Genomic DNA, 20039 nt, shown 5'->3' with positions numbered 1-20039 from the left:
GACACACCCACAAAATAACACAATAGTAATGGTGTTCTGACACACCCACAAAATAACACAATTAGTACTGGTGTTCTGACACACCCACAAAATAACACAATAGTAATGGTGTTCTGACACACCCACAAAATAACACAATAGTAATGGTGTTCTGACACACCCACAAAATAACAATAGTAATGGTGTTCTGACACACCCACAAAATAACACAATAGTAATGGTGTTCTGACACACCCACACAATAACAATAGTAATGGTGTTCTGACACACCCACAAAATAACACAATAGTAATGGTGTTTCTGACACACCCACAAAATAACAATAGTAATGGTGTTCTGACACACCCACAAAATAACACAATTAGTACTGGTGTTTTAAACAGACAACTTTGCTTACAAACTGATTGTGGTAGAGTGTTCACCTTCTGGTTTCTCGAAACATCATGGCCTCCTTTGTCCGCCAAACAGATGTCTCCATTTGGCACAAGTGGGGCACGAGTTATCTGGAATACAGGTCTAGAATATCAAGAAAATATCCATAGGTCAACCGTTTCCAATAGGTAACCTCGAGTTATTCAGTTGTAGTACACATACACGATACAAATATAGCAGGACGATATTGGAGTCATGGTTGATGCGATAAATCATTGGTTGACCGGTATGAACATGTTACTTTCTGGTAGCCTTTGCAGTTGACAATACTTCTATCAACTTCAAATGTGATCAATTTAGACTGACTTCCCTCGGATATTACCCGTGGGATCTATGGAGCGCCAAATTAACATAAACTCAAATAATTGAAGATATCTTCAATTATTTGAAGATATCATCAATTCAATTATTGCTGTCTTTAATTGAACTAATGCGCGCATTAAATCAATTATTGCTCTCATCAAATGAATTAATGCGCGCTTCAATTCAATTATTGCTCTTATCAATTGAGTTAATGCGCGCATCAATTGAATTAATGAGAGCAATAATAGATTTGATACGCGCATTAATTCAATTATTGCTCTCTTCAATTCATTTGATGAGAGCATCAATTTAATAGAAATATTGCTCGCAATAATTAATTTAGAGCTCGGTTTAAATAATTTGATGATCTCTTTAATTCAATTGAAGATATCTTTAAATCATTTACAATGCTTTTGTATAAGGAATTATTGCGCGCATCAATTCTTTTAAAGAGAGTAACAATTCAATTAAAGATATCATTAATTCAATTGTGGATATGTTGAATTGAAAATATCTTTAATTATATAGTTGCTCTCTCTAAAAGAATTATTGCTCTCTTAAAATGAATTAAAGATATCATTAATTCAGTTGAAGAGAGTAATAATTGAATTAATGCGCGCATTAAATCAATTATTGTTCTCATCAAATGAATTAATGCGCGCATCAATTCAATTATTGCTCTCATCAATTGATTTAATGCGCGCATTATATCAATTATTGCTCTCTTCAATTGATTTGTAGCGCGCATCAATTCAATAGTTGATATCATTAATTCATTTGAAGAGATCATTAATTCAATTAAAGCGCGCATCAAATCAGCTGAAGAATAAATGCTCTCATCAATTCAATTAATGCGCGCAATAATTCAGAATTGAAGATATCATTAATTATTTGAAGAGATCTTTAATTCAATTGTTGCGCGCATCAAATGAATTGATGATATCTTCAAATAATTGAAGATATCTTCAATTATTTGAGTTTATGTTAATTTGGCGCTCCATAGGGATCAGGGTTAGAATAGGTCCTCAGTACCCCTTGCTTATGGTAAGAGGCGACTAAATGGGCGGTCCTTCGGATGAGACCGCAAAAATCGAGGCTCTGTGTCACAGCAGGTGTGGCAAAAATCAACCAACCAACTCGAGAATACAAAGTGATTTAATTAATCGCCAAATTACCAACCCTCGAATACAAAGTGATTTAATTAGTCGCTAAATTACCAACCCTCGAATACAAAGTGATTTAATTAGTCGCTAAATTACCAACCCTCGAATACAAAGTGATTTAATTAGTCGCTAAATTACCAACCCTCGAATACAAAGTGATTTAATTAATCGCTAAATTAATTGTAGTGTAATGAATCATATACAGTTGTAAAAACGCATGTTGTTTCAAATTGCTGTTTTAAGTTATTCTATATATCTATGCAGGTTTTATATTTAATGCAGCTGAAGTAATATTTATTTGGCATTGCCGCGCCATTTCTCAGTTTTCTGATTATACTGTGTTGGCATGAACTTCTTATCCTTACATATCTCCTATATTTTGTGTTGTTATGTTACACTGTATATAGTTTTAGTGTCTGTGATATACGATACACGTCTAATACGAAATCTAGGTCTATAATCGCTTTAGAATTAATTCTCAATATCTATGTCTAGTCTAAATAACTCTTTAGAATTAATTCTCAATGCGTGCTTGTCAAACATTAAAGAAGAAACATCCACACTTTTGTTTAAATTTTAATAATTTCAAGTAATGATTATAAATAATGATTGGTTTTTATAGAGCGCCTTTCCAGTGTATGCTGCTCAAAGTAGCTTTACAATACATTAGTACCCCGGCAGACCTTATATCAATCTAGAATTTTCTCAGCTTCCTGGGAAACATACAGTACAAGCTGCCATTACAGGCAGCTAGAGCATTAACAATCTAACAACATTCTTTCAATGTCTGTAGCCAGGTACTCCTTTTAGCCAGGTACCCCTTATACACTTGCGTGGAGTGAGGAAATTCGTGTAAAGTGTCTTTCCCAAGGAAACAACGTCGGCCCTGCCGCGGTCAGGACTCAAACACACGACCTTTCCGTCGAGAGTCTGACAGCCTAACCACTAGGCCAGCGACGCCACAAGTCATTTGAAACTAAAACATATATCATTAGAAACTATATGTAATTTTGGGCTTTATAAATGAATAAAATAATAATACGAATATATCGCGTGAGCAAATAGCAAGGCGTGTGGAATAGGATCGTTAATTGTTTTATTTTGCCAAACCTGTTTTCAGTCCGTGCAGACTACAAGCTGTGATCACAATTGTTGACAACATACCACAGATGTGTTGTTACATAACATGGCTGGAAATCTGAGCCTGTGTTTACTCAGACAAACAACCGTTTTATAATTAGCCTAATCGAGCCTTCAATCAGAGACGGATATCCTGCTCCAATATAAAAGAAATATTTTAAAAAAATTGAGGGTATGTCACGGAGGCCTGCTGTTTTGGATCTGTCTTTTCCGTCCAGCTTCCTTCAACATTAACCTAAGTGTCTATCTGTCACATCTTTATTTTAGAATAAAAATCTGCGCACTATGACTTCTCCCCCCCCCCCCCCACCTAAGACTGATTGTGTCATAAGCTAAGTTTTGAACCGTGTTGAGTGTGAGGAATCTGAGACATATATAACGTGATATGTGTATGTCTCTGGAGATACGCGGGATTCATATTTACATGCACCTGGGTACGTCTAATGAAAAACTTGGCTTTCATCATCTTTGAGGTTACAAGAGACATGGGCGTGCAACTGGATATTTGCTGTTTTTGTCAATAACTTGTTTAATTACACATTAGGTTTGTCCAATGAAGAGGCTTTCTTTCTGAGATTGTATATTGGGTCAAAGTGTATCAGCTAGTACTGAAAATAGATACCGGTATTTAGTTTCAAAGCAAACATCTTTGTTAGTTTGTTCTCTTGGGCCTCATTCAAGAGTCTTTAACTCCTTTTGAGAATCGTCAGATGTAAGTGACAATGTATGACGCCCAAGGCCGAAGAAATGAGGGATTTCCCCCCATCAAATGACTACCGTGATATGTGATTTCAGTTTTAAAGCTTTAAACATTCAGACAAATTGCCAAATGTGCAAGCATTTTTTTCAGTTATAAAACAGCCTTATTACTCTTTCTTACTCACAGTTGTTACATTGAACGCTAAAATGGTGTCTAGGGAATTCGAATGATCGGGGACTACATTTTCAATGATCGGGGACTACATTTTCAGCGGAATAAACGGCGTAGTAAAATATCACTTTCTTCCCTCGTTTGAAATCACCGACTTTTGTCTCCAGCAAAACAAAATTAATACAAGATTTCCAAAACCATGGGAATAAGTCGTACCTGATAAAAGTAACATGGTGTAGTAAATAGTGGTGTTTTGTAGAAAATTTCCAAAGGAATATGAAACGTAGGAGTATGGCAACCTCCATTGCATCGAATGATGTTTGACGTGTTTCATATCCATTGTTAGCTGTTCTTTACACACCGATTTTGACAACGGGTTACTCCGTTTACCTAATTAAGATAGAGGGCTCATTGTGGGCGTGACCGGTCAACAGGATGCTTATTCCTCCTAGGCATAGATCTGAGCCCACCTCTGGTGTGTCCAGGGGTCTGTTTGTCCTACTCTTTATTTTATATTATTTATGGGATTGGTCACTGTTTTTCATTATCTCTGGGGCCACAGGATCAAAATACATGACCCCTGTTGCTTGAAATAGACATTTGGTTTCTCAGCAATACTTGAGAAAGTTTTTGACTTGTATGGTTATTGTTGACCTGGTTGTAAAGACAAGCTTGTCTGGGATTGCTGCCCTGATCTCAAGGTCATGTGGATGTCATCTCTATTACAGTTTGGGAATCATCTGTAGTTGGGATTTTTGTGACATCTGAAGTTGGGATTTGTGACATCTGTTGTGATTTGTGTGATATCTGTTGTTGTGATTTGTGTGACATCTGTAGTTGTGATTTGTGTGATATCTGTTGTGAATTGTGTGATATCTGTAGTTGTGTTTTGTGATATCTGTTGTTGTGTTTTGTGTGATATCTGTTGTGATTTGTGACATTTGTAGTTGTGAATTTTGTGATATCTGTAGTTGTGTTTTGTGTGATATCTGTTGTTGTGATTTGTGTGATATCTGTAGTTGTGATTTGTGTGATATCTGTAGTTGTGATTTGTGTGATATCTGTAGTTGTGATTTGTGTGATATCTGTAGTTGTGATTTGTGTGATATCTGTAGTTGTGATTTGTGTGATATCTGTTGTTTGTATTCTTGTGACATCTGTATTTGTGTTGAATAGATTTTTCAGTTTTTGATAACCATTGTTTAGAATATGGAAAGTGGGATTTGTGTTTGGAATTTTTAGGTAATCTTGTAGTTTTGTGTTTTACGAACTTTTGGGTAATCTTATAGCAGTGATTTTTCTACATTTTTACAAGGGTCCTGTGACTTTCGAATTGGGAAAGATTGTCGACATTTCAGTCAAATTGGGAAAAATCAATTTTATCGTAAATAAGTTTTAAATTCATATCAACCATTATGATATCATTATTTTACACATCTAATTTTCTTTAACCTTCTAAAAGTTTTAACTATTCTATCCAAATCATTCCCATAACTCTTTGTTAAGTCTTGTGTATATAATTCACATCGAATGTTTATTTTTTCAAATACGTTTTCCTTTCATAATTTTATTATTGGGGAAAATGAAAGCTAAATGGGGGGGGGGGGGGGGTGGGTGGGGGGTGGGGGTGGCAATGTTTAGGAGGGGAAAGGGCCGAAATTCGGACCCCAAAATGAGCCTTAAAAAATCACTGTATAGGTTTGTATTTTATGAACTTTTGGGTAATCCTTTAGGTTTGTGTTTTTATGAACACTTTCTTTGCTTATGGCAAGTAGTGTTTTTGTTGTTGATGTACCTTTAAAACAACTTTTCATCAGGGAAAGATACCGTTGATCATATTCCTGACACGCGAATAAATGTAAACGTATACCATATTTTAAATTGTGGAGAATTTTGCACAGCGTATTATCGATTTATATTGACTGATTAATCATTATCAAGTTATACTATGTAAAAAAAAAATTAAATCCGGTGGGGGTAGTGTTAGGTACAACTCATATAGTATGACAGTATAATCACTTTAAGTAATTTTTAAAAAAGATTTGCTTAGCAAAGAATCTTAACCTTGAAATAAAAATAAACAAGATAGTTAAAGGGAGGCCTAACGGAGAACCCCCAGACACCGAACACAATACTCAAGGTAAAAATATAAATAGGCCTTATGGTGCATTTAACATTTTATATAATAATGAGGGTTGACAGAAGAGTGGGTCACTAGGGCCGTCGTGGTGGGGTGTTGCGCATGTGGGTGCATTATGCTTTATATGGATTTCAAAGTATAAACAGAAATTCGATAAAATTCAGTGAAGCATAGAAAGTAGTCCTTGACGCTTCTCTATAGATACTGTAAACAGTTCAACAACTCGCTGAAGATCACAGCACCGGGTGTTAGGAAAATACGCTACACCTAAAACGTAAGTCTCTCTCTCTCTCCCTCTTTCTCTCTCTCTCTTCTCTCTCTCTCTCTCTCTCATCGTCTGCTTGGAAAGCTGACACATACTGTACCTCAGCTTTTTCCGCAGATAAGGCGAGATCGTGCAATGCTTGATTGATTATCAGATATACCACAGCTGTACTAATTGTACTGATGCATATATATATATATATATATATATATATATATAGAGAGAGAGAGAGAGAGAGAGAGAGAGAGAGAGAGAGAGAGAGAGAGACAGACAGACAGACATATGCATAATCTCTGTTAACTTTACGATCTCTATGCGACATCTTTAAAGTATATAAAATCGACAGCGTTCGATTTTTGAAATATTATTCCATGCGCTATTTGAACACATATGGGTCTTATAAAGGACCAGGTTATATGGTTGAAAGACGACAACCTATAGACGAATCAGCAAACTGCCTACAATACATATTTCCCCATCGGTTCACCTGTATCGTGTGTTCCTTTTTAAATTTTAGAAAAATATGTACACTAGACTTTACCGTAGTGGAAATCACCCGGCTCTACAACCCTCGACAGACAGCGGCGAGGAAGCATCGCAACCGCGGACTATCGCCACGTATGGGCCACCCCGACGGAAGGAAGCGCCATGGGTACGAGATGAGAAACTTGCAAAACCTCTAGATGCAACTAAAGCAGATGATGGTACAAACGATTTTTGCTAGCTCTGTAAATGTCAAATGTCCGTTTCTGTTGTATGCACATTTTCGAACTTAATTCATTTATTGAATGTAAGTATGTGTATGAATAGAATAGAATAGAATATGATTTATTTCCAAATTAGGGCCCTCTAGGGCATACAGCATACATGGTTGTTAACATTTCAATGTGCAATGACGATAAAAAGAAAAACAAAACAAAACAAGAATAAAATATGCACTATTAGTATGAGCAATGTTCATACATGAGACATTTGAACATGATAATACTTATTTGTATTATATGTAAGTTCCACCGTGTATCCTAATGCAAAACAGTCAGAAATACACATAGGGGAATATATATATATATATATATATATATATATATATATATAGATGTCTATATATATACATGTACATAACAACTCTACATGTAATAATGGTAAAGGTAGTATAAGTACGTATGTTACATATGCACATTGCTATTATAGAAGTTGTTGGGGATAAAGAAGAAATTGCTTCACGGGATGAGCTGTCGAAAACTTTATATGTTGAATCAGTGGATGTCAACATTCCCGAGAACACCAAGAACCATAGAACAGACCAATACGCGTGCATCAAAACCCGCAAGACCAAAGACGGAACAGAACTCCCGCCTGAGCTTGTTGTTAGACGTGGTCAAGCTTTTACAATCAAGATCAACTTCAACCAGACCTTCTCCCGAGAAAAGCACCACACGCACCTTATCATGGCGACAGGTAAACGTTTCTGTACATCAGATTGCAGGGAACCCAATGACTCTTCTCGCAATGTTGCTTTAGTTGTCTTGTATTTCACGTTCCATTCGAGACTTTTTTTTACTTATGTAAGGACATCGCTAGTTTTAGGTGAAGTGCATGTCGTAAGTCTTTTTTTCGTTCTTGGACGACGCTTACAGTCGTAACTGGCATGACAGGGTTGTTTTAAAAATCGTGCCAGCGCTTAACTTAACTGACACAGGACCTCCAATGTCCGAGAGACCCGTGACTCTCACTTCGAATACCGAGCGTTTGGCAAAGGAACATTAAATGTTTGGGGTTTGACGCGGCGCCATCATCAGTAATTATGAACTTTGACTACACAATAATAATATAAATAGGATCGTCCTTCATTAAGTCATACGAAATTTCATAGCTTCATCGCTGAAGCTCGAGGAATATTATATATATTATCCAAAAAACAATTTCTTGCAATACATGTATATGAACAGGTGACATTGACATAGGAATCTGGGAAACAGTCAGAATCAACCTGTTGTCATGGCGATTCATGATATGAGGTATTCTTGCTAAAGCTCAAATTGTATTTGATATACCCCGGAAACCTATCTAAGCTGATCGCCTGGACCATTTTTATCTCAGAAGCAATGAGAGTCGGCCTCCTGTTCTAGAGAGCCTGTATGACGTTAACTGCTAAAGCGTGAGTTTAAAATATCGTCAAGAAAGGAAAACACGCATCTACCATAGGTCAGCTAGTGACCATGACCTTTAATTCCTTTAGGCCAAATTTTTTTTAAATATTTTCTCAGGCAAATAAAATTTCAAATTTTGATGAGGCATTTTACTTGACTGTATCATGAGTTATCTTTCCTTTTCATATTAACTGTAGCTTGAGTTACCTCCTCTTTGTCGTGAACATGTTTATATAGAATAAGCAATGAAATGTTTATATAAAGAATAGCTTCACATTACTTACCATTAAGTGTGTACTATTAATATTCCCAAACACTTGCACATAAATGAGTATTCATTCAATGATTATTTGATCAAAACTGTGCTTGCAATTCTATTAGTTTGACATAAAAATCTATGATATAAGAGTTGCCTCATTTACCAAATTAAACAAATAATTAAAAAAAAACCCCTTCCATGCAATACCTTTTAACGCTGCATCGGCTGTGCTTGATAAACTATTAATTAATGTGTTTTGACCATATCTTGTAAAATATTTCTGTCAAGCCCAAATGGTTAAACATATCTATTGCAAAAACCATTTCTAACTAAATTGATGATCTTGATTATTGGACCCCAGAAACCAAAAGGATCATCCTGTAAGCTCACAGACCCTTCTTCATGTGAAGTTTGCAAAACTAAATCTGACTTAAACCTGTCCTTGTTTCATTGAATTTGCTTCAGCCTGTTCTCGTTTCATCAAATTTGACTTAAGTCTGCTCTCGTTTCATTGAATTTGACTTAAGTTTGCTCTCGTTTCATTGAATTTGACTTAAGCCTGCTCTCATTTTATTGACTTTGACTTAAGCCTGCTCTCGTTTTATTGAGTTTGACTTAAGTTTGCTCTCGTTTCATTGAATTTGACTTCAATCTGCTCTCGTTTTATTGAATTTGACTTAAGCCTGCTCTCGTTTCATTGAGTTTAACTTAAGTTTGCTCTCGTATCATTGAGTTTGACTTAAGCCTGTTCTCATTTTATTGACTTTGACTTAAGCCTGCTCTCGTTTCATTGAATTTGACTTAAGTTTGCTCTCGTTTTATTGAATTTGACTTAAGCCTGCTCTCGTTTCATTGAGTTTAACTTAAGTTTGCTCTCGTATCATTGAGTTTGACTTAAGCCTGTTCTCATTTTATTGACTTTGACTTAAGCCTGCTCTCGTTTCATTGAATTTGACTTAAGTTTGCTCTCGTTTCATTGAATTTGACTTAAGTTTGCTCTCGTTTTATTGAATTTGACTTAAGCCTGCTCTCGTTTCATTGAATTTGACTTAGCCCCTTCTTCGTATAACGATCTTCAGATTAGATGAGCTTAATCCTATGAACTCAATAGGAAACACGTTCCATTACTAAAATTCAAATGGTATACTATTTCAGCTATCACGTGCCATAATTTCTTATAACATGTGACCAACGTGATCCTTACTTGTGACCTGTAAATGAATATATATATATATATATTATATATATATATATATATATATATATATATATATATATATATATATATTCATACGTACGTACATACATACATACATACATAGATACATATTATATATAGGTATTTCACAAAACTGTTCAAAACTTTTAAATGTGTAAAATTAAAATCTTCGGTTCAAAATAGTTGTTTTCGTGTCAATACAAAAAGTTACTGTAGAGTAAAATAATAGTATGATCTCTTCTAGGCAAAGATCCCCGGCCCTCCGACTGTACATTAGTGCAATTGGAGCCACTGAAGACCACTAAGCATGCGCATGGCTGGAAGTGCGCAATCCAAACGATGCAGGGATCATGTGCCGTGGTGGATATCACGCCCTCCAGTTCTTGCGCAATTGGTGAATGGACACTTTGCGTCATGACGTCACCGGTCGATAAAACAGTTGAAAAGATGTATTGTTTTGAGTTCCCGGATGATATCAACATCTTGCTGAATCCATGGTGCAAAAGTACATGTTTTTAAAATTCATTTCACTTTTTTTTTCCGTTTCAAATGATTGATCTATTTTGTGTTTTCTCCTGCCTCCTCAAAATGCAAATGCGTAATGAATATCATTGTAAATTTGTAGATGATGCTGTTTACCTTGACGATGACAAGCTTTTGAAAGAATATGCTCTAAATGATAAAGGTGTTTTGTTTTATGGGACCTATCGACAGATTGGCTGTCGCACGTGGAATTTTGGACAGGTGTGTAATAAAGTGATTAAAGTGCAAACTCTGTCAATATTTCACATTTCGACTCCTTTTAATGAACCACTAGACCCATTCCATACTTGACACAAAGCATGCTTAGGTAAAAATGGTGATAATGAAAGGACGTGTCCTCAAAAGAGGATATAATGTTTTAAAAAATAGTGAAACCACGGGTGGGTGATAGAAATCTTCTCAACAAAGGACTAATTACCAATTACACTTACTTAAAAATAAGATTAACGTTTGATGAAACCGAAACCCTCGTAGGCAGTTCTAAGTGATCCACAATGTGATTTAAGTTTTACATAGGGATATATCGAACATTTATCAAAAATCATCCAAATAACATGAAAAGGCATATCCTCATGTTCTGTAGACTCAAACTTGTTCAAACCATGAGCCAATGTTTTCATGCTTGAACAACAATTGGGATTCGAAAGTTTGGTATCGAAATATTTTTTTCTTTAAATCTTAAGAGTAACAACACTACAATATGTCAGATCACCATGCCAACATATAGCTGCAACACGACTTCAAGATTTCCAAACCACACCCCCTTGGATTGAGTTGAGCAAAGTCTCAATAGACATTCAATGTTTTGCATAGCAAAGTCCTCTTCTCGACAACTACAATTTGTCAAGTTGATGTTCAAAATGCATCATGTAAGGCTGATTTACTTATTCGAGTCCTCAGGACAGAACCAGAAAAGGGCTTTAAATCTTACATAAGGAATAGATAGGAAACTTCTTTAAGAATCTTCTTATTGAGATCGAAATACAAGGGTGAACTTGTCAAATTAAGATGCTCTTGTCCTCGTATTGTGTAAATTCAAGGTGTTCTTGCTTGTTTTCCCAGAAGCCATTGTTGGCTACAATAGAGGGTTTGACGTTTTGCAAGTTTACCGGGAAAATGCAACAGCTCTGATGAACAATATGACCCAAGGGCCTCTTTTTCATTGTTATGAGAACTACTATATCATGAAATGATCTGATACAATTAACATTATAACTATTTTATTCATTTTGAAGTTTGAGGATTTTGTATTAGAACGTTCTTTTCACCTTCTGCGGAAAGCCAATGGAAATTGTGTGAATGCAGCAGCGATGTCTGACCCCGTTAGAATCTCACGCGCCATCAGTGGTATTGTAAGTGTCCCCCTGAATCTACTTCACATGATCTGTAATATTCCACAATCGTTGAATTGTTTTAATGTCTATTTACCATTTACACAGTTAAACTGCCAAGATGATGAGGGCGTCCTGTACGGCAACTGGAGTGGGAACTATAAAGATGGTAAAAAACCCACTCACTGGACCGGAAGTCCAAAAATACTGCAGCAGTACATCAAAAATCAAGGAGGTCCTGTTTGTTTTGGTCAATGTTGGGTGTTTTCTGGACTTGTGACCACAGGTAATCAAAGTTCAAAGATGGCGTCTAGGCCACAATGGACCTTGCTAATTAATGTATTAATTGCACTAAATTTGGTTTACCATTAATTTTGCCGAGAATTTATATTTATATCCTTAAAATTTGAAACTGCATAGTGGCTCTTATAAATAAGCCATTGAACCCTTGCAGTCTTTGTGACCTTGGAAATAATCCAATTTGGAAAAAAAAATTGACAATTATATGCACAACTTTCAAACTAAGCTATCTTATATTTATATCCTTAAAATTTGAAACTGCATAGTGGCTCTTATAAATAAGCCATTGAACCCTTGCAGTCTTTGTGACCTTGGAAATGATCTATTTTGGAAAAAAAATTGACAATTATATGCACAACTTTCAAACTAAGCTATCTTAAAGTTTAAAAAGATCATAGGAAGAAAATATTTTTCCTTATTAAACGTTTTTCATTTACTTACTCAACACGTGTTTACCGAGCAGCATTCATACAACACGTGGTTAACAAGCGGCATTCATACAACACGTGGTTACCGAGCGGCATTCATCCAACACGTGGTTACCGATCGGCATTCATACAACACGTGCTTACTGGGCGGCATTCATACAACACGTGGTTACTGAGCAGCATTCATACAACACGTTCTACATTTGTCTACCGAGCAGCATTTATGCTATAATATTTTAAACGGTTCAATTAATATATATATATATATATTAGTTTGTAGAGCACTTGGATTGCCCTGCAGAAGCGTGACAAATTTCAAATCAGCTCACGACACAGATCAAAGTCTCACAATAGATACAGTTATGTGTGAAGAAAAGGACGGTAATTTCACCAAGATTGATGAGCTCTCGAACGATTCGGTATGGTAAGTAGAATGCCTTTTGCCATGAATCAAACGACATCTTGCCAAAGCAGACTTCCCCTAACTCACATCGACTGACGGTCTATACTTAACACTGACTGACGGTCTATACTTAACACTGACTGACGGTCTATACTTAACATCGACTGACGGTCTATACTCAACATCGACTGACGGTCTATACTTAACATCGACTGACGTCTATACTTAACATCGACTGACGGTCTATACTTAACACTGACTGACAGTCTATATTTAACACTGACTGAAGGTCAATGAATTTGGTTGGCATTAGTCACAATTTTGAAATCGCTACTCAAAGTTCTAGATAGGTTTGCGGATATGCTTAGCATACATTAGAACTTTTAATCAATTTATTTGCGAATAGATGTATTATTAAACCTTTATAAAATCTTGATTTTAAGAAATTATCTCAGTTCATTCAAGATTTTGCTTTTAGTAATTGATTTAACAATATAATTCCAATGTTATTTATTACAATTGTTTTGATTGGACAAAAATAAAACTAAACGAGAATTTACACATCAATAAATCCAAAAAACACTAATACACATACGCGCCTGAAAACAAATAACAGAGTGCGGGGAAACTGTTCATTTAAAAAAACAAAAATTGACAATACAGGAAACGAAGTTTGTGAGTAAAATGTCCAGTGTTTACACATCGATAAATTCTTCAAAAAGAATGTTTAATCCTATATCAAACATCTTGCTAACTCGCACATTACCGTTCTCGGTTTGATGTAATACAGGAATTTCCACGTTTGGAATGAAGTATGGATGACTAGAAGAGATTTGGGGAAAGGTTATGACGGATGGCAAGTAATAGACGCCACACCACAAGAACTGAGCGGAGGTTAGTCCAATAATATACAAAAGATATCAAATATACATACTCAATAGCATCTTCTAGTGACTCTCTGGAGAGTAGGGAAAGAGAACTGTAGCTGTCGGGTGGGGTGGGGGTGGGTGGGGGTAAAACCATAGAGCTACAGACCCACCACTTGTGAAAAGTGCATCATTTTCTTTTCACGATCTACTCGACACAAGCGTAGTGGGAAAATATGTTTGGAAATTTTCCTTAAGTTTTAGGCGGCGATGTAGATTATAGGTAAATATGGCAGTAATATGCTAAAACACAGAAAAGAGTGCTCAGTGTGAGGTCTCTATAACGAGTGGTACAGTAGCTCTCCGGTTACCCCGATTACTTCCCAGGGAGCTACAATGATGCAGCTATAGGGCAGCGGAGAGCGATATGTTTCTCGGCGTTTACCTGAAAGGCCCGAGAAGTTACAATTGACTACTTACAAGTCTGTTGATGCTCTTAATATATTCTCATTGAATTTCGCAGTGGTAAAAATTGAAATTCTTCTTGATTTTTTTTCTTTTGGATCACCGTTTAATAATTTGTTTTCTATTCTAAATGTTTTAAAATATAATTGTTGGAACATTAAACTATAATAGTGCTGTATTTTACAGGTGTGTATTGTTGTGGCCCGGCACCAGTTGCAGCCATTAAAAAGGGAGACTGTTCTGTTAACTATGACACAGGATTCGTTTTTGCGGAAGTTAACGCCGACAGAGTAACGTGGAATCGCCTGACGGCGAACAAGTGGCAAATGTTGTATTCTGACAAGAATGAGTAAGTACTGAAACAGTGGGGGATCCAGGGGGTTGAAACCTCCCTCCCTCACTTTTGTCAAAACATTTTGCCTAAAATTTAAAAAATAACGCATTTGGAGGGTATACCCCACTTTTTGAAAACCAAAATGAATGGCAGACCCCCTTTTCAAAAGTTCCCGGATTCACCCTTGTGAAAGGAATATTTTGCCTAAAGGAAGACATTTTCTTATGTATACATGTATTTCTAAAACGTCGAGAGATTGTGTGTGAATGCAGGAGAGAGGATGTTGGAAAAAGAAAGGCTTCTTAAAAGATATAAGTATCATTGATACCACGACAAGGCTTTGCTAGATAATAATAATGATAGAACAAAAAGTACATTTATTTTACATAATCTAAGTGAAGAAAGTTTTTATCAAATATTTGAAAAAATAACGTGCAGTTGTTTTTTTCTTTTCGTAGCGTTGGACAGCGCATCAGCACTAAGATTCCTGACGGAGAACCATTCAACTCGGTGCTTGGCGTCGGTTGTGAAAAAGTCCGAGAAGACGTGACTGATCTCTATAAATGTGGAGAGGGTACGCGGGGGGATATATGTATATCTATGTGCACACTTTTCATATTAGTGCAACCTCTAGAAAGTTAAACTGAATGATGATTGTCATGCAGATGAATGTATAAAATTGCAGGGACATTGGAAGAAAGACTAGCAGTTATGCATGCCAACAGGGCTTCGAAAGTAGACCGGAAGTTACTGAATCCAAAGAACAAGGTCGGGAGCAAGCTAACAAAGAATGCACACAAATACATCTATCGCGTATAATGCCTTCTAAAGATCGTTTTAAATGAACCTGTTCACAGCAGTTTTTGATCAGGTGTTTGTCACCACCATCTGAAAGGAATGACGATATCATCACCTGAAATGAATAGCCATTTTCAGATTATAAAAGATATGCGTGTCATCAAACTAAAAAAAAAAAAACCCCTTATAATTTGTGATCAACTACAAAGTACATGTTTATTATTATTGTTTGGGCTTGATATTCAATATGTCTTCTCAGGAGCGAAATAGGAGGAGTCCTATTCGTCCATTGGGCTGACCCAATTTTTGAATGTATCTTGTATTTTTATACAGGATCTCCGTTTGAATCTAGTGGATGAAGACGGCATCATGGTGGGAGAGAGTTTTTCAGTCAAGTTGAATGTGACGAAATTGTGTGAAGAGAAGCGAACGATCGCTAAATTAACTGTAGATGTTTACATGAAGCGTTACAATGGCAAAATTGAAGCTAAAGTCACCAGCCACATTTTGAAAGACATTGAACTTGCTGGAAAGAGTGGCGAAGGTAAGAAATGGAGTGGCTTATATACATGTAGGTTTGAATTTCTTGTGTATTATCTACAGATGGCGACATCTCCATTGAATGAAAAGAGACGATAATTCTAAATTACTGAGTGATCAGGTGACTGTGTAGATCCTCGAGTTAATAGAAATGTGCTATATAAGTACTTGTAAGGACACGTGCTATATAAGTACTTGTACGGACACGTAATTACATAGACTGGACATTATAGAAATGTGCTATATAAGTACTTGTAAGGACACGTAATTACAGGGACTGGACATTATAGAAATGTGCTATATAAGTACTTGTACGGACATGTGCTATATAAGTACTTGTACGGACATGTGCTATATAAGTACTTGTACGGACACGTAATTACATAGAGACTGGACATTGTAGTCTTAGGTAAGGCACAGCCGTAATTAAAAACTAAATAGTACGCGAAAGTACCAAAAATGTACATGTACCAAGAAAATACCGATTCTTTGCAGAGAAATTTATCTACCATGAGGTGAAAGGAGAGACATATATCCCTCATCTTATTGAGCAGTGCGCGATGGAAGTTCGCATCACTGCTTTGGTGAAAGAAACCGGAGCCATCTATATAAAAACCGACGACTTCCGTCTCCGAAGACCAGATTTAACTTTTGAGGTATTCATTATGTTACTTCTTAAGCCGGTTACTTCCGTGATAAATCAAATTCTGAAGCCGGTTACTTCCGTGTTAAATTAAATCGTTCAATGTCGTTTTGAGCTTTGCTTTCAAATTCATATCCTAGTTTAAGGGTTTCTATGTGAATGTTGTTTAACGAAAGGTTTCGTTCGTGTATACCTAGTTTACCGATTTGATTGCACTTATAATTCGTGAAATTCGATGCTTTTAAGACGTAATGTTCAGCAATACTGTGATATTCTTATTGTAATTACTTTATCCGTTTCCACCATGCAATTCCAGAGGTTTTCTCAGCTTGTTTAAAAGTATCTGCATTTGTAGGTTCCGAAGGAAGTAAAGAAAGGAGTTCCTTTTGATTTGACTGTGTCTTTCAAGAACTCTCTTCCGCATCCGCTGACGAATTGCACTCTGGATCTAGACGGAGTGGTTGAAGATGAAGAGATGAAAATACCGTAAGCGTTAATAAAATTAATGATGTTTAAAAAGAATATAGAACAAGATTAGCGAAGGTAGTGTAAAGGTGAAGCTGGGTTGTTCCTTAGATACCGAAAGTGACGCAGGATTGTTCCTTAGATACCGGAAGTGACGCTGGATGTTCCTTAGATACCGGAAGTGAAATTTGAGATATGGTCCTATATTATCTTTCGTCTAGAATTGAAAAAAGTATTGCAATATCAGTCGTCATTTAGAACTTCATATTTGTAGTCAAAAAGGAGGTTATGTAATATTGTTTGTTGCATGTCTTCCGGCTGTTTGGACCATTCCATGAAGAAATTTTAAATGACACCAGCTCAAATAAGTAGGTTTTCCGGTACACCACTTCCGGTAGACAGCTTCCTGTTCCTTCCAGAACCATTAAACAATCTCCGAGATAGTATCCTGACCAAAACAAAAAAAACCAAAAAAAAAAAAAAACCGGGTAAACAATAATAGAAATTTAAATAAAAAAACTAATATTTATAAGAACTTCTGGTGTGAACGAGCACCTAATCTTTTCGGATTTTGGCATTCAGTTTACACCGAGTTTGCCCGTGACACATGTCTCCGTTGTGATCGGAAATGTCACAACAAACGCTGAAACTACCAGTTACAATTGCTACATGAAGTCAGCACTACATGTAGTCAGCAACCTAAACTGTATTAAAGTAAAACTTCGCCCCTTTTTATTTCTGCCTATTTTGACCTTACCCTACTTGAAGCTAAGCATATTTGGTAAATAAAATTCATTCCATTTCTTTCAGAAGCAAGAAAGAACTTTAGGTGAATTAAAATCTAGTATAATCATTTACCTTGTGAATGGATAAAAATACCACGGTGTTATAATATTCCCATATGTACTAATCATAAGACTCTTTGATGGGGCAATAGGAAAATAATAATGGAATAGTTCAGGCTAGCTTAGTAAATGAAAAACACCTTAAGCAATGCACCTGAAACATTATAGACTGGAAGAAATCAGTGCCCCACCGATAGGAGACAATCTTTATATGAAAAGGTACACAAATTTTCTGAACCCGTGGGGATCCGGGTTAGAAGAGGTCCTCAGTACCCCCTTGCTTCTCGTAAGAGGCGACTAAATGGGGCGGTCCTTCGGATGACACTGTAAGAACCGAGGTCTCGTGTCACAGCAGGATAAAGATCCCTCCCTGCTCCAAGGCCTTAAGCGCCGAGAATAGGCATACATTTTGCAGCCCTTCACCGGCAATTGTGACTTCTTTATATGAGTGAAAGATTCTCGAGAGGGACATTAAACAATATACAACCAACCAACAATTTTTCTGTACCCTCTGTCCATTCTTTTACAGGGACGTTCCTGGCAGTTCTATGTGGAAACACGTGGTTAAGGTAACGATCAACAGAAGCGGAAGACATCAGATCAGCGGAAGTTTTGACAGTAACGAACTGGAGGATGTCTCGGGGTACATCAACTTCACTCTGCAGGAGTAACCACATTGATAATTCCAAATAAGTTAAATCAGAATACAGTCATTTCTCATGAGTATCGAGTCGGCTTACGACATAGCGACGTCATAGGAATGGAGGGTGGATAGAACGAATTCGCCGTAATAACTTATCATAGACACACCCTTATACATCAGTATTCTGATTTAGATATTGTGGTATGACATACTGGTGCCATGAATCTATGTTTTAGACTTTTCGTAGTTTCCATATTAGCAGAATTGGGCATTATACATGTATTAATTTTCTCAAGTTGCGAAATTACATGTAACATTCATTGTGTTGTTTGAGAAGTGTATTTAGTAATAAAAAAAAACCTTAATTATCTGAGAACTATCAGATGATATGTTTTTGTATTTTGAAATAGTGGTTTAAAAAAACCCAGAATGCGCTGTCATTTTAAAATTTGGCAGAAGAAATTCGAACGTGCATGTCTCATTCATATAAAGACAAAAAACTTGTGTATGGTTCATAGTTTTTTCATGAAATTTGGTATGAATATTTGATTACGTTACGTATAGCTAAAATTTCCTCAATGTTTGTATGCTTTCTCCTGGTGTTAGAAATATATTATTGTAGTGTACTGCTGCCTTGTTCAGTTTAGTTAACTATTAAAGCAATCATTTTCCTCTTTGTCTTTTTTGTAACTTTCAATGATTCTGAATGGAAATGCTCATATGGGGCTTACGGCGGGTGTGACCGGTCGACAGGGGATGCTTACGCCTCCTAGGCACCTGATCCCAACTCTGGTGTGCCCAGAGGTCCGTGATTTCCCAACTCTTAATATTTGTTTGTATTCCGTGCAGGGTTATGAGATTGATCACTGCTGGTTATCTTCACCTTTTCATATATTTTACTCGAGATTTGTTGTATACCAAAATATTATTGAAGAAAATTAAGCCCCATAATGCATGTGAAAAGTATTATATCCTTGGTATTACAACGTCCTCCAATAGCTAAAACAAATTAACACGAACAATTTTACAAGTGTTGGTAGCCGCGAGGAGATTTACGTAAATTTCATTTGTCCATTTTCTCGTATACTTCCTCTTCCATTGCGTGACTTCAGCGTGGTGATTCCTGAACTCTTTCCTGAGTTGTTGATAAAATGAAAGGTGAAGATAACGAACAGTGATCAATCACATAACTCCTGCAAGAAATACAAAATAGAGAGTTGGGCAAACAAGGACCCCTGGACACACCAGGGGTGGGATCAGGTGCCTAGGAGGAGTAAGCATTCCCTGTCGACCGGTCACACCCGCCGTGAACCCTATATCCTGATCATGCATATGGAGTTATCCGTATCCAATATAAATACTGTAAAGAACAGCCTAACCAGACTAGTGGTATGAAACACATCAGACAGAATTCTACCTAATAACAGTGGTATGAAACACATCAGACAGAATTCTACCTAATAACAGTGGTATGAAATACACCAGACAGAATT

At 36.4% G+C, this 20039-nt stretch overlaps 1 protein-coding gene across 1 annotated transcript in view; it reads left to right on the top strand.

Annotated features, from left to right (window-relative positions):
- Positions 1-19218, top strand: part of LOC125664463 (uncharacterized) — a 36289-nt gene extending 17071 nt beyond the window's left edge. The window contains exons 18-32 of the mRNA XM_056142263.1: positions 6832-7018; positions 7506-7772; positions 10187-10447; positions 10568-10686; positions 11721-11837; positions 11925-12102; positions 12818-12968; positions 13738-13841; positions 14465-14627; positions 15071-15186; positions 15298-15380; positions 15744-15954; positions 16446-16606; positions 16949-17079; positions 18433-19218. Of these exons, the coding sequence (XP_055998238.1) occupies positions 6832-7018; positions 7506-7772; positions 10187-10447; positions 10568-10686; positions 11721-11837; positions 11925-12102; positions 12818-12968; positions 13738-13841; positions 14465-14627; positions 15071-15186; positions 15298-15380; positions 15744-15954; positions 16446-16606; positions 16949-17079; positions 18433-18574 (2391 nt within the window). The 3' untranslated portion in view covers positions 18575-19218. The remainder of the gene's footprint in view (positions 1-6831; positions 7019-7505; positions 7773-10186; positions 10448-10567; positions 10687-11720; positions 11838-11924; positions 12103-12817; positions 12969-13737; positions 13842-14464; positions 14628-15070; positions 15187-15297; positions 15381-15743; positions 15955-16445; positions 16607-16948; positions 17080-18432) is intronic.
- The last annotated feature ends 821 nt before the right edge of the window (positions 19219-20039 follow it).

This window comes from Ostrea edulis, chromosome 1 (genome assembly GCF_947568905.1).
Source record: "Ostrea edulis chromosome 1, xbOstEdul1.1, whole genome shotgun sequence".
NCBI lineage: Eukaryota > Metazoa > Mollusca > Bivalvia > Ostreida > Ostreidae > Ostrea > Ostrea edulis.
The sequence above is the reverse complement of the archived record's forward strand: the minus strand, read 5'-3'. Positions and strand labels throughout refer to the sequence as shown.